The sequence below is a fragment of the Physella acuta genome, unplaced genomic scaffold (assembly GCF_028476545.2).
Source record: "Physella acuta isolate Inbredline_101_S28 unplaced genomic scaffold, ASM2847654v3 ptg002299l, whole genome shotgun sequence".
Classification (NCBI taxonomy): Eukaryota; Metazoa; Mollusca; class Gastropoda; family Physidae; genus Physella; species Physella acuta.
This window is the reverse complement of record NW_026733797.1, coordinates 47,379-60,299: the sequence shown is the minus strand read 5'-3', so window position 1 is coordinate 60,299 and position 12,921 is coordinate 47,379. Positions and strand designations below refer to the sequence as shown.

General features: G+C 40.6%; 1 protein-coding gene and 2 non-coding genes across 3 annotated transcripts; 2 read left to right on the top strand and 1 right to left on the bottom strand.

Annotated features, from left to right (window-relative positions):
• Nucleotides 1–91: 91 nt before the first annotated feature.
• On the bottom strand, nt 92–8,926 carry LOC131932866 (receptor-type guanylate cyclase gcy-13; the record flags this gene model as incomplete). Its single annotated transcript, XM_059289774.1, has 5 exons — nt 8,736–8,926; nt 4,752–4,929; nt 2,036–2,158; nt 1,180–1,303; nt 92–160 (listed from the first exon to the last, which is right to left on the bottom strand). Coding segments are annotated over exons 1-5 (567 nt in total), but the record flags the coding sequence as incomplete, so codon positions are not given.
• Trnae-uuc (transfer RNA glutamic acid (anticodon UUC)) lies at nt 1,433–1,504 on the top strand. The gene has a single exon. It is a non-coding gene; the product is annotated as a tRNA-Glu (tRNA).
• A 1,578-nt stretch (nt 8,927–10,504) lies between the features above and the next one.
• Nucleotides 10,505–10,576, top strand: Trnae-uuc (transfer RNA glutamic acid (anticodon UUC)). Its single transcript has one exon. It is a non-coding gene; the product is annotated as a tRNA-Glu (tRNA).
• Nucleotides 10,577–12,921: the final 2,345 nt, after the last annotated feature.

Sequence of the window (12,921 nt, the reverse complement as noted above, 5' to 3'; positions counted from 1 at the left end):
TCCATATTTATTTTTAAGCTAGCTGCTCCTATTTCACTGTATAAATAAAAGCATCAGCCAAACAATCTAAGTTTAAAAAGATAAATCGTACCTTGTATACATTATATTTATCCAAAATGTTGTCAAACTTGTAATAAACGTCATTTAAAAAGTTAACGATCTGAAAGAGAAACAAGTGGGATATAGGGGCTTACTAATTTGAAGTTGATTTTTCTTTAATTGTTGGAAAAAGATGTTTTCATTTTTGAATTGGCAGGCACAATACAGTACAAGAGAAAAAAAAATCACAGAAAATCGTATAGTAACTAGGTTAAAAGAGCTAAAGTATAGATAAGTTGCCGAGTTTCTTCCAGGCATCTCTTATTAGAAAGTCTACCGCCCCCTCCCCCGAACGAAATGGAATTCATATAGAAAATATATTTTTTAACAGTGTCAGAAAATTTTAATTGCCTCCCCCCACCCCCCCCCCCCCCCCCGGAGAAAAAAGTCTGGAAGAAACACTGATAAATTGTAAGGCGCTGTAAGAGCTTAGATGTTTATTACAGTTGGAAGAGCTTAGGTGAACGGTTAAAGTTGTAAAGCCCTACATTGTTGGGGCTTAAGTGACAGATTACAGTCGAAAGAGCTAAGATCGCAAGACCTTAAGTTCCAGATTAAAAATGTAAGAGCTAAGATTGCAATAACTTGAGAAGAAGATTGCAAGTTGTACCAGCTAAAGTTACAGGAGCTTAAGTTCCTGGTTTAAGTTGTGAGAGGTAGGAGAGTAGGAGCTAAGGTATCAGGAGCTAAGGTAGCCGGAGCTTAAGTTGCTGGTTTAAGTTGTGAGAGGTAGTATAGTAGGAGCTAAGGTATCAGGAGCTAAGGTAGCAGGAGCTTAAGTTGCTGGTTTAATGTGTAAGAGCTAGAGCTGCAGGAGCTAAGGTTGCTGGTTAAAGTTGTACGAGCTAAGACTAAAGGAGCTAATGCAGCCGGTTTAAGCTGCAGGAGCTAAGGTTGCTGGTTTAAGTTGTACGAGCTAAGACTAAAGGAGCTAATGCAGCCGGAGCTTTAGCTGCTGGTTTAAGCTGCAGGAGCTAAGGTTGATGGTTAAAGTTGTAGGAGCTAAGACTGAAGGAAGTAATGCAGCCGGAGATTTAGCTGCTGGTTTAAGCTGTAGGAGCTAAGGCTGCACGTGCTCACCTCTATGGGGTCACTGACACTTGAGAGTTCTGTGAAGCCCTGGATGTCACTGAAGTAGACGGTCGCAGACTCAAAGGTCTCCGGCTTGACCTCGATCTGTCTCTTAAGGCAATCAGCCACTGTACTGGAAGTGATCGGGTTGTAATTATATATTACATAATAACATATTTAGATAACGTTAGAGATAAGCTAGCTATATGATTTCTGTTTTTACTCAGTAGATTTTGAGCTATTACCATCTCTCAACTGTAAGTCCCATGTGGTCTAGTGGTTAGGATTCCTGGCTTTCACCCAGGCGGCCCGGGTTCGATTCCCGGCATGGGAAATTTTTTTTAAACTTTGTGTGTTTTTCACAGCAAAAGTTATTGGTTTGCATTCTGGACTAGTTCTTTTGCTTAATATTTGTTTAAAATATGTTTATTAAAAAACAATCGTTTGAAACTAACCTAGATTAGATGTTGCAACAACTACTTGTTACGATAAAAACTGAGCGAAAATATTCTTTGTAATTGCCTATTACAGCGGATGTATACGGTGGGGGACTCTAACTGAGTGTACTCAGGGATTTCGGCCATAAGGTTGAAACATGACTGCACCGAGTGACTAACGGCGGCAACATGACTGCACCAAGTGACTTACGGCGGCAACATGACTGCACCAAGTGACTTAAGATGGCAACATGACTTCACCAAGTGATTTAAGATGGCAACATGACTGCACCAAGTGACTTAAGGCGGCAACATGACTGCACCAAGTGACTTAAGATGGCAACATGACTTCACCAAATGACTTACGGCAGCAACATGACTGCACCAAGTGACTTACGGCGGCAACATGACTTCACCAAGTGACTTACGGCGGCAACATCTGGTACAGCAGAAGGTCTGACTTGTTCTTCTCTTCCTGTAGTTCCTGGGCCTGCATGTCCGCTTCTCTGGTCACTTTGTCCAGCATCTGCTCCATCAGGCTCTTGTTCTTCCTGGAACAAGGGGGGGGGGGGCAGGGCATCATGGTAGTGGCAGGGCATCATGGTAGTGGCAGGGTAACATGGTAGTGGCAAGGTAGGGCAGGACAGGGCATCATAGTAGTGGCAGGATAGGGCATCGTGGTAGTGGCAGGACAGGGCATCATGGCAGGACAGGGCATCATGGTAGTGGCAGGATAGGGCATTGTGGTAGTGGCAGGACAGGGCATCATGGTAGTGGCAGGATAGGGCATTGTGGTAGTGGCAGGACAGGGCATTGTGGTACTGGCAGGACAGGGCATGATGGTAGGAACAGGGCATTATGGTAATGGCAGGATAGGGCATCATGGTAGTGGCAGGACAGGACATCGTGGTAGTGGCAGGACAGGGCATCATGGTAGTGGCAGGACAGGGAATCATGGTAGTGGCAGGGCATCATGGTAGTGGCAGGACAGGGAATCATGGTAGTGGCAGGGCATCATGGTAGTGGCAGGGCATCATGGTAGTGGCAGAACAGGGCATCATGGTAGTGGCAGGAAAGGGCATCGTGGTAGTGGCACGACAGGGCATCATGGTAGTGGCAGGACAGGGATTCATGGTAGTGGCAGTGCATCATGGTAGTGGCAGGGCATCATGGTAGTGGCAGGACAGGGCATCATGGTAGTGGCAGGATAGGGCATCATGGTAGTGGCAGGACAGGGCATCATGGTAGTGGCAGGACAGGGCATCATGGTAGTGGCAGGGTAACATGGTAGTGACATGATAGGGCATCATGGTAGAGGCAGGGCAGGGCATTGTGGTAGTAGTACACATGAGATATATTGTGTATAATAATATGTAGGCCTTTGTCGGAGCACTAAAAAACCCGTCAGTCAAGCAAAAAAAATGGAATGTTATAGTAGAGTTCCTACAATGTTTTTATCTGTAAACTGTGTGAATGTTATAGTTGAGTTCCTACAATGTTTTTATCTGTAAACTGTGTGAATGTTATAGTTGAGTTCCTTCAATGTTGTTATATGTAAACTGTGTGAATGTTATAGTAGAGTTCCTACAATGTTTTTATCTGTAAACTGTGTGAATGTTATAGTAGAGTTACTACAATGTTGTTATTTGTAAACTGTGTGAATGTTATAGTAGAGTTCCTACAATGTTTTTATCTGTAAACTGTGTGAATGTTATAGTTGAGTTCCTTCAATGTTGTTATATGTAAACTGTGTGAATGTTATAGTAGAGTTCCTACAATGTTTTTATCTGTAAACTGTGTGAATGTTATAGTAGAGTTACTACAATGTTGTTATTTGTAAACTGTGTGAATGTTATAGTAGAGTTCCTACAATGTTTTTATCTGTAAACTGTGTGAATGTTATAGTTGAGTTCCTTCAATGTTGTTATATGTAAACTGTGTGAATGTTATAGTAGAGTTCCTACAATGTTTTTATCTGTAAACTGTGTGAATGTTATAGTAGAGTTACTACAATGTTGTTATTTGTAAACTGTGTGAATGTTATAGTAGAGTTCCTACAATGTTTTTATCTGTAAACTGTGTGAATGTTATAGTTGAGTTCCTTCAATGTTGTTATATGTAAACTGTGTGAATGTTATAGTAGAGTTCCTACAATGTTGTTATTTGTAAACTGTGTGAATGTTATAGTAGAGTTCCTACAATGTTGTTATTTGTAAACTGTGTGAATGTTATAGTAGAGTTCCTACAATGTTGTTATTTGTAAACTGTGTGAATGTTATAGTAGAGTTCCTACAATGTTGTTATTTGTAAACTGTGTGAATGTTATAGTAGAGTTCCTACAATGTTTTTATCTGTAAACTGTGTGAATGTTATAGTAGAGTTCCTACATTGGTGTTATCTGTAAACTGTGTGAATGTTATAGTAGAGTTCCTACAATGGTGTTATTTGTAAACTGTGTGAGTTCCTACAATATTGTTATCTGTACACTGTGAGTGTGAGTGCCTACAAATCACTTGTGATCTAGAAACAACAGAGCGAACGTAAACTAAACGACCTGTGTTGTTATAGCAAGCCAATGCACCAACATCACGAGCAAAGCATGAGATTTTTTTTTTCTAATTGTTTTCAAACTTTTCATTCACACGTATTCTAGACATCTGCTTTACAATATTCTTTTCAATGGAGAATTCATATTATTTAATGACGACACTTGATTGTATCGCCCCCATAAGCGCTTAATACGACTATTGTTTCTTTCAGACTTGTTTTACGGGAGTGGGAGCACTTGAATTTCGGGGTGGTGAGTGGACTAAATTTTCCGAAAATTGTATTTCGTTTGGTGGGGTTGGGGTGTGGGGGGGGGGTGTAGGCGTGCTTCAGAGGGGGGGGGGGTGTAGGCGTGCTTCAGAGGGGGGGGGGGGGGCTCGAAGAGATGAATGAAAGAAACTGAACATGACAGTCCTCCCCACCCCATACCGGAGTAAAGTGTTATTCACCTTTCAATCCGCTTCTTTATTTTGTTCTACATTTCCATACGAAATAAAACAAAACACGCTTTAATTAAAGATAGTTTTGCGCAGAAATAAAAAAAAATAAAAAAAAAAGCAATAGGAAAATCAATAATCATCCAAATGACAACCTTACCCGCTAAATTGTTGGCTGATTTTACGGACAAGGGAAGACACGTGATCCATGGACGGCCTCTCTTCCGGTGTCTCCTTCCAGCACTCTTTGATGACGTTTTTCGTTTTTTTGTCGATGTAATCAGGGATCAAAGGTCGAAACGGAGAGTTACCTCCCCGTTTTAACCGCTGAATGATTTCTGGAAGTAGGCAGAGAGTTTACTTTTAGAAGGAATTCTTTAGAGAAATGAATGATTTCTGTAAGGAGGCAGGGAATTTACTTTTAGAAGGAATTCTTTAGAGAAATGTGTTAAACTATTTTTTTTTTTTTACAAAAAATGTCTGGTTTTTTTCTTCTTTATAACTGCATTTTAAATTTTAGTTGTAATATGCTTGTTATAATGTATTTATAGTATACCCGTATGTCTTTTCAGCAAATATCGTGGTAAAACAAATGTCAGTGCACACAATGTTAATAAACAAATGTCGATAGACACAATGCATGTAGACCAAAGGTTGGTAGACCACGTTAAAACAAACTGACAAACGGACAGACGAAAAATGTGTAGACGAATGTCGTGATGCCGCGGGTACTAGTGCGATAGGGGCATGTAAACGTGAATAGAATTGTACTATCCGTAGGCTTAAGGGACGGCGTGGCCTAGTCGTAGAGACTGCTAACCCGAGAGTCTCGAGTTCGAATCCGGAACGTCCTTGAGTCCACCCAGCTCTGATGGGTAATTATCTTGCGTTTGGGAACCAAAGGTGGCCGGGCATAATGTTGACCACACTATCCCTTCATATGCCGAGTTCTCTGAAACAGATGAACTCTACTTCATCTGTGTCTCGGGCACGAACGGGTAATGATGATGATCTGTAGGCCTATATAATTATAATATTCAGTAAGCAAAATAATACTATAGGCCTATATATTTGTAATATTCAGTAAGCAAAGAAATATTTTAGAAATATTATCATTATTTATCTAGTTTAGATATATTGCATATATAGTGTTAGAAGACAGTTAAATAGTTTTGAATTAAATATAACTTCGGTTAACTACTTCCATTCATAAATTTAATGTAACCAAGGGGAACAACCTACAAGTATGATCTGAAATGTATTTTAAAATACAAATAATATTGACAGTAACATAATCAAAAGGCAAATCATTAATTAATTATAAATTCTAAAATTAATTTGTATTATTTTATCAAAAGCGAGTATATTTATTCATACGCTTGTATTAAATAATTATAACTAGACAGTGATATAAATAATGAAACTGAAGTTGTTTTTAATACTTATTTTTTTGACTTCTGAAGACATTTCTTCACAATTTAATACGCATAAGATGAAAAATCGTTTTAATTATTATTTACACTTTATGAAATCCCCCCCCCCCGTCCCCTCAGCCCACCACGCACACCGAGAGAAAAAAAATCCCTTGAATCATCATTTAATTACACATTTGCATTTTCAGTTTCAGGTTGGTTTTTAATTTTTTTTTCTTTATATTTAGACGTTTTGTATTAGATCTATGTATAAGTAAACCATCTTAAGTCTTAAATGAATGAAAGCAGGCTACAAGTAAGAAAGAAATATTACTATTGAAAATCTGTATCAGTCCTCACAAGCCGATGATGAAAACTGTAATACTAAAGCGAACACACAACTGACGCTATAAATTACGCTATAAATTACGTGTCTGCTGAGGCGAAAAAAAAAAGAAAAAAAAATTTTAAAAAAATTTCTTTTACTTGTTTAAAGTTCTAAATCTTTCTTCTTTCCCCTCATCTCTCACACAGCAACTTTTTGACAACTCATCGTAACCAGTATATAAACAAACACTCTTTCAACTGGTCAACATAGTTTGTTTCTCTACATAGTAAATTCTTCACTGTCCCACTGACTCTCCCCAACCCCCCCCCCCCCCCCCCACGAACAACTTCCTTTCCACTCACCACCCGGACTCCTGACACTCTCATTTCACCTCCACCCCTCTACTGTTATCCCCATCAATTTTGTATAACCACATACATTACATCATGTAAATATTCATTATGTACATTTGCAAAACCTTCCGTTTTCATTTGATGATCGAAATTATGTAAAGAATTTGATGTTGATGTACTTGTTTTAAATTTCAAATAAAAGTATTAAAAAAAAAATTACCTTTTTAAATAAAAAAGATAAAAATCAAATTACACTTTCTCCACGGTCGCTTAAGTTTCTGGCCATGGATAGCAACAATTTCAACCCTTAACCTCGCATGTTAAGATAGGTTACAGTAAACAAAGCAGACAATAGTAACAAGATTTGCATCCCCTGTTTTAGTCAAGTTCTTATGCCCGTTTACTTTCTCCACTTAATTACTATATACCCCTATACAATTTATGTTCATGCTTTTGAAACTATATAACTACAAAATAAATTGTTATTACTATTTTAAATGTTTAAAATAGTTTGTTTTTTTAAAGATAAGAAACAAAAACTGTGGGAGGACTGCTATAGATAATATGTATGTTAGAAAGGGAAATATGTTTCATTTGTTGTGTCTTATTGTACTCAACATAACTTTCCGGCTGCTTATAATATTTATAATATTATTTTTCTTAAATCCCAAGTTTATTTCAGCTCGACATATAAGCCCTAACCCCTCAACCCACCATGGCGTTAAAAAAAAAATCCATTGAATCACCATTTCATTACACGTTTGCTTTTTCAGGTTAAAAAAATTAAATTGTAATTAGGCGTTTTGTATTAGACCTATGTAACTTAAATTAATGAAAGCAGGCTACAAGTAAGAAAGAAATATTACTATTGTAAATCTGTATCAGTCCTCACAAGCCGATGATGATAACTGTAATACTAAAGCGAACACGGCAAGGCAAACTGACGCTGTTAATTACATGTCTGAGGCAAAAAAAAATCGGATACCAAAGCAACTAGAAAGCTTCATTAGGTTTATCTTAGCATCTAGGGTCCACTGACTGGGTGCGCGAGTTGCACATACGTCAGTGCCAGTGGCGTAGCGAGGTCGGGTGTCACCCGGTGCGGCACTTAATGGTGTCACCCCCCCAGAGGCGTTGCGACCCTTCCCGGGGACAAACTTTCAAGTTTTCGATTTGCACCCCCCCCCCTCAAACTTTCGATTTGCACCCCCCTCAAACTTTCGATTTCCAACCCCCTCAAGTTTTTCTCTATATATTTTGCTATTTTTTGCCTTGGTGTCACCCCCCCCCCCCCCTAAATGGTGTCACCCGGTGCGGTCCGCACCCCCCGCCCCCCCCTCGCTACGCCCCTGGTCAGTGCTACTACTTGATTCAACTGTCACACTGCATCATTGGCAGCCCCCGACGCACTAGAGGCAGTGTGAGCCCGATCTGTCCCTTGTATTTGAAAGGGTTAAGTACTTGACGGGTAGTTTTAGCTGCTACATTCAATAAATAAATGTAACAAAGGTCAGCGCCCCTGATGTAGTGACACCGGCTGCATGTCTTTGATGCGTTCCCCTCACAGTTCACGCACTCGCCATGAAGCTTCGGAAAGCTGTTGTTTAGTATGGGGGAGGGGGGGGGCGGCTGCTGGTCTATTCCGATAAACAGCGCCACTGCTAACCCAAAGCTAAGTTCGGATCCCGAACTCTAGACCACGTGTTGAGCGATACTCTGTGGGAGAGAGCAAACAGTCTGGGAGGGGGGGGGAGTGTTTCTTCCAGACTTTTTTCTCGGGGGGGGGGGGGGGGCACTTGATATTGTTTTTGGGGGGGGGGGTGGGGGGGGGGGGCAGCTGACACTGATAAAAGTATATATTAAAGTAAATAGGGTACACGGATCCAGCGGAAGGGCAACGTCTGGCTTATGAGCAACAACTCAAACTGGTAATAACCGTTTCAGAGAACAAGTGGGGGGGGGGGGGAAGGGGAAAGAGAGAGAAAAAGAAAGGGTGGGGGGGGGGGTGGGAGAGAAGGGGAGTAGAATGAAAAAAAAGTGTATTGTTTGACCTTTAGCGTCTAGCGTCTCGTCCACGTTATGCTTGCTGTCCATCAGATCACTGGTATTGGCGAACAGCGCCATAGAGGCGTACTGGCTGTTGCGGTGACTGCCGCCGCCGTGGTGGCTGTGGTGGTTGTTGAAGAAGATGCTGGACTGTTGGTAGTTGGAGTGGTGACTCGAATGGTGACCGGAGCTGTGGCTCGAGTGGTGACCGGACAAGTGGCTGGAGTGATGGTGATGGTGGTGGTGGTGATGGTGGTGGAGGTGTCGTTTCTTCACCTTGGTCTTGTACTTTTCCAACGCCTGCTCTTGGGCGAAGGCCGCGTTGAATGCTTCGTGTATTTCACTCACTGAAAGATCACACAGGAGAAAAAACAATTGTATTTATTTTTAACACAACACAGCGCTAAATCAACTCAGTTATTTCTGACTATAAGCACGGGAAGCTACGTATTCAGCAAATACGATTTTGCAGCAATCTCAATGTTTATAAAAAGAAAATGATCCACCCCTACCAGAAAGTTCGGCCATTGTATTTCTTTCAGACATTTTTTACTTGGGAGGGTGGCACTTAGAATATTCGAAGGTGGCGGACTAAATTCTCCGGAAGTGGGAGTGGGGGGGGGGGGGCTGTCACTGGTAAAATAATATATTTTCTATATAAAATAAATTTGGTTAAAACGGGATGGGGTAGATTTGCTTCGAGGGAAAGAAGGAGGCAGTAACCCCCCCCCCCCCACCCCCTTTAATGAAACTATACCCATCGTCTAGCCAAACTCTGTTTATCTAAAACCATGATATCGTGTTTCCACCTGTGAAAATCTCCAGCAAGATGATTCCAAGAGAATAGATGTCTCCAGCCTTGGTACCTGGGATGGCGACTTCCGGGTTCCTCAGTACTTCCGGTGGAGCGGACAGGAAACCTAATCAAGACCATTTAATAATAATAACTACACATTTGAAAGTTTGTGTCGAAAATATAGAACAAGAGAGAATAAGGTCATTAGACATATAGTTAGTGTCCTGACCCGTCCATTTATTTACTGGTACGCCCATGTAGGTGTACTGACACGCCCATTTATTTACTGGTACGCCCATGTGGGTGTATGGCACGCCCATTTTTTTTTACTGGTACGCCCATGTAGGTGTCCTTACACACCCATTTGTTTCGTGACATCCTCATTTAAGTGATTTGATACGCCTTTTTATGTTTCCTGACATATTTAAAAAAAAAATGACACGCTACTTGAAACGTCTAAAAAAATTGCCTGACATACTAAAAGTGCCCTGACACGACTATGTAACTGCTTTAACACGCCCAGAAAAACTTGGGCACGCCAACTTAAAATTCGTGATCTAAACTCTGAGCTAACAATAATAAACTTGCGATAGCGAAAACCAAAGTAACAGTTCCCACCTTCATAATTGGTAAAGTCCCCTTCGATGACGTCAACGTCTGTGAGGCTGGGTATGATCATGTGAGCCAACTTACAGGTCCACCTGTTGTCCACTAGGACGTTGGAGGCCTTCAACCTGCCGTGTCGGCCCAGGTGGGAGTGGTGCAGGTACCGGAGTCCCTGGATGTAAATAGGTAGAACGTCGTCATGGTAACACGGAAGAGAAAAAAAAACAATGATTTACTGCTGTTGTGGTTTTAGTGCAGACTTTTAACACTCCGGTACGTAGAGGAGTAGTCTTTGCACTATCAAAGGTCTATTGTTGAAAATTTAGTAGAAAAAGACATTCATTGTTAAGATATAAGCTTTATAGATGTATATCCCATGTGGTCTAGTGGTTAGGATTCCTGGTTTTCACCCAGGCGGCCCGGGTTCGATTCCCGGCATGGGATTTTTTTTTCATTTATGATCTTGTGTACGCCACATAAATTTTGTGTTCGTTGAGACTGGAGTAGGACAAACTTTACCTCCGCCCCCCCCCCACATCACTCTGTTGAGTTACTAAAAGTATGCTATTCCTCTTGTGAGTAAAAAGAAAATTATGAGTCTTAACATATTCCTAACAATAAATCTTACCATAAGGTTAGAGTTTAGATTAGCGCGTTAGAAAGTTTTATACAGGGAAAAAACTTTTTCTACATGTGTCAGGTTTCCTGACAACAACAAACCCACTATACAGATGTTACAAACCCACTCAACAACAAACCCACCTTACAGATGCCATAAGCCCACTTTGAGAAAAACAAACCCATCTTACATATGTCATAAACCCACTTTGAGAAAAACAAACCCATCTTACATATGTCATAAACCCACTTTGAGAAAAACAAACCCATCTTACATATGTCATAAACCCACTTTGAGAAAAACAAACCCATCTTACATATGTCATAAACCCACTTTGAGAAAAACAAACCCATCTTACATATGTCATAAACCCACTTTGAGAAAAACAAACCCATCTTACATATGTCATAAACCCACTTTGAGAAAAACAAACCCACCTTACATATGTCATAAACCCACTTTGAGAAAAACAAACCCACCTTACATATGTCATAAACCCACTTTGAGAAAAACAAACCCACCTTACATATGTCATAAACCCACTTTGAGAAAAACAAACCCACCTTAAAGATGTCACAAACCAACTCAGCAACAAACCCACCTTACAGATGTCATAAACCCACTCTTAGATCAACAAACCCACCTTACAGATGCCACAAACCCACCTTACAGATGCCACAAACCCACCTTACAGATGTCGTTCATGAAGGAGACTTTAAACGGAATGTCCTCTAGATACTTCTTGTCGTTGTGCAGCACATCCTGCAAGCTGCCCTTCCGGCAGTACTCCCAGATGTACATCTCGCTGCCCATGTCCACACAGATGCCGTAGAACTTGCAGACGTTGCTGTTGGTCAGTTCGATCACCTGCTCACCCACAGCGGGTGAAGGTTAGATGTGTCAACAATGTGTGCTCACGCGTAGGTTGTTTAGTTTTTAATAGTAATTAATTATCTTTTTATCATTAAGTTTTGTAAGGAAAAGTATAGGGAGTTTGACATAGTGAACTCTACTGCATCTGCCCGAAGTTCGGTAGGTCTGAAAGTGGCACTTAGTGTGTTTGAGTGGTAACTTAATTAATCACCACACAATATTTACACACACTGTGTATAGAATCATGTACATTACAGATAAAGCGAAACAACCAAGTCTTAAAAACAAACAGTACAAAACACTACCGAATAGCATACAAACAAACATAGTTGTTAAACGCTAAAAAAAATTGTAAAAAAAAAAAAAATAACAAACACGGCTAAACACAAACATAGCCTACATACATGGTTGACGTCTTTGGATAACTCTTTAGTGATGACTAGCGATTGCTTCCCTTTGAGTAAAACTTTCTTGGCCGCAACCTCCTCGTTACGATAGATGTACTGTTCGGCAAAAATCTGGCCATAGGAGGACTCGGTGTAGATGGAGGGGGAGGATGAGGAGAGGGACCTGCTGGAGGGACTCTGGGAGAAATCATTCTCTTTTATTTAGAGGGTGATGTGTTTTGTGTAACATCCAAATAGCATTTTATGATTGGCAGTCTGTGTTCATAACTAACTTACTTTTAAGTCTTGTTTTTTTTTTTAAATAAATTAAGAATATATTTACATCTTCAAATTAAAAAAAATGAATATGCTAGTTCAGGGGTCTCCAAACTACGGCCCGCGGGCCGGATGCGGCCCGCGAGGTCCTCTCATACGGCCCGCGGCGATCTTTTAGTTCACTGAATAAATATTTGTTAGAGGTGGCTGAGAAACTATGCCCAAAAAATTCAAAACAATTTGAAAATGTTGCTTTGGGTGCAAATACCATTGCTCGCCGTGTTGCAGACATTGGTGAAAACATCGTGACTCAAATAGCGAAAAATGCAAGCAAGTTTCGCCATTTTTCAATTGCAATGGATGAGTCGCTGGACAGCCGTTCCACCTCTCAATTTCTTGTGTTCATTAGCGGTGTGGATGAAGACATGAACATTACACAAGAGCTGGCTTCCCTATATAGAATGTATGGCACTGTTACCATAGATAGTTCAGCGACATGCTGAAAGATACAAACACAGAATCGCAAAATTGACCATATTTCACAGCAGTAAGATGGCTAATTTGCGAGAAAGTCCTGAGCAGAGTATCTAAGTTAAGAAAGGAAATCGGTGACTTCCTGGAAAGAAAAGGCAAGC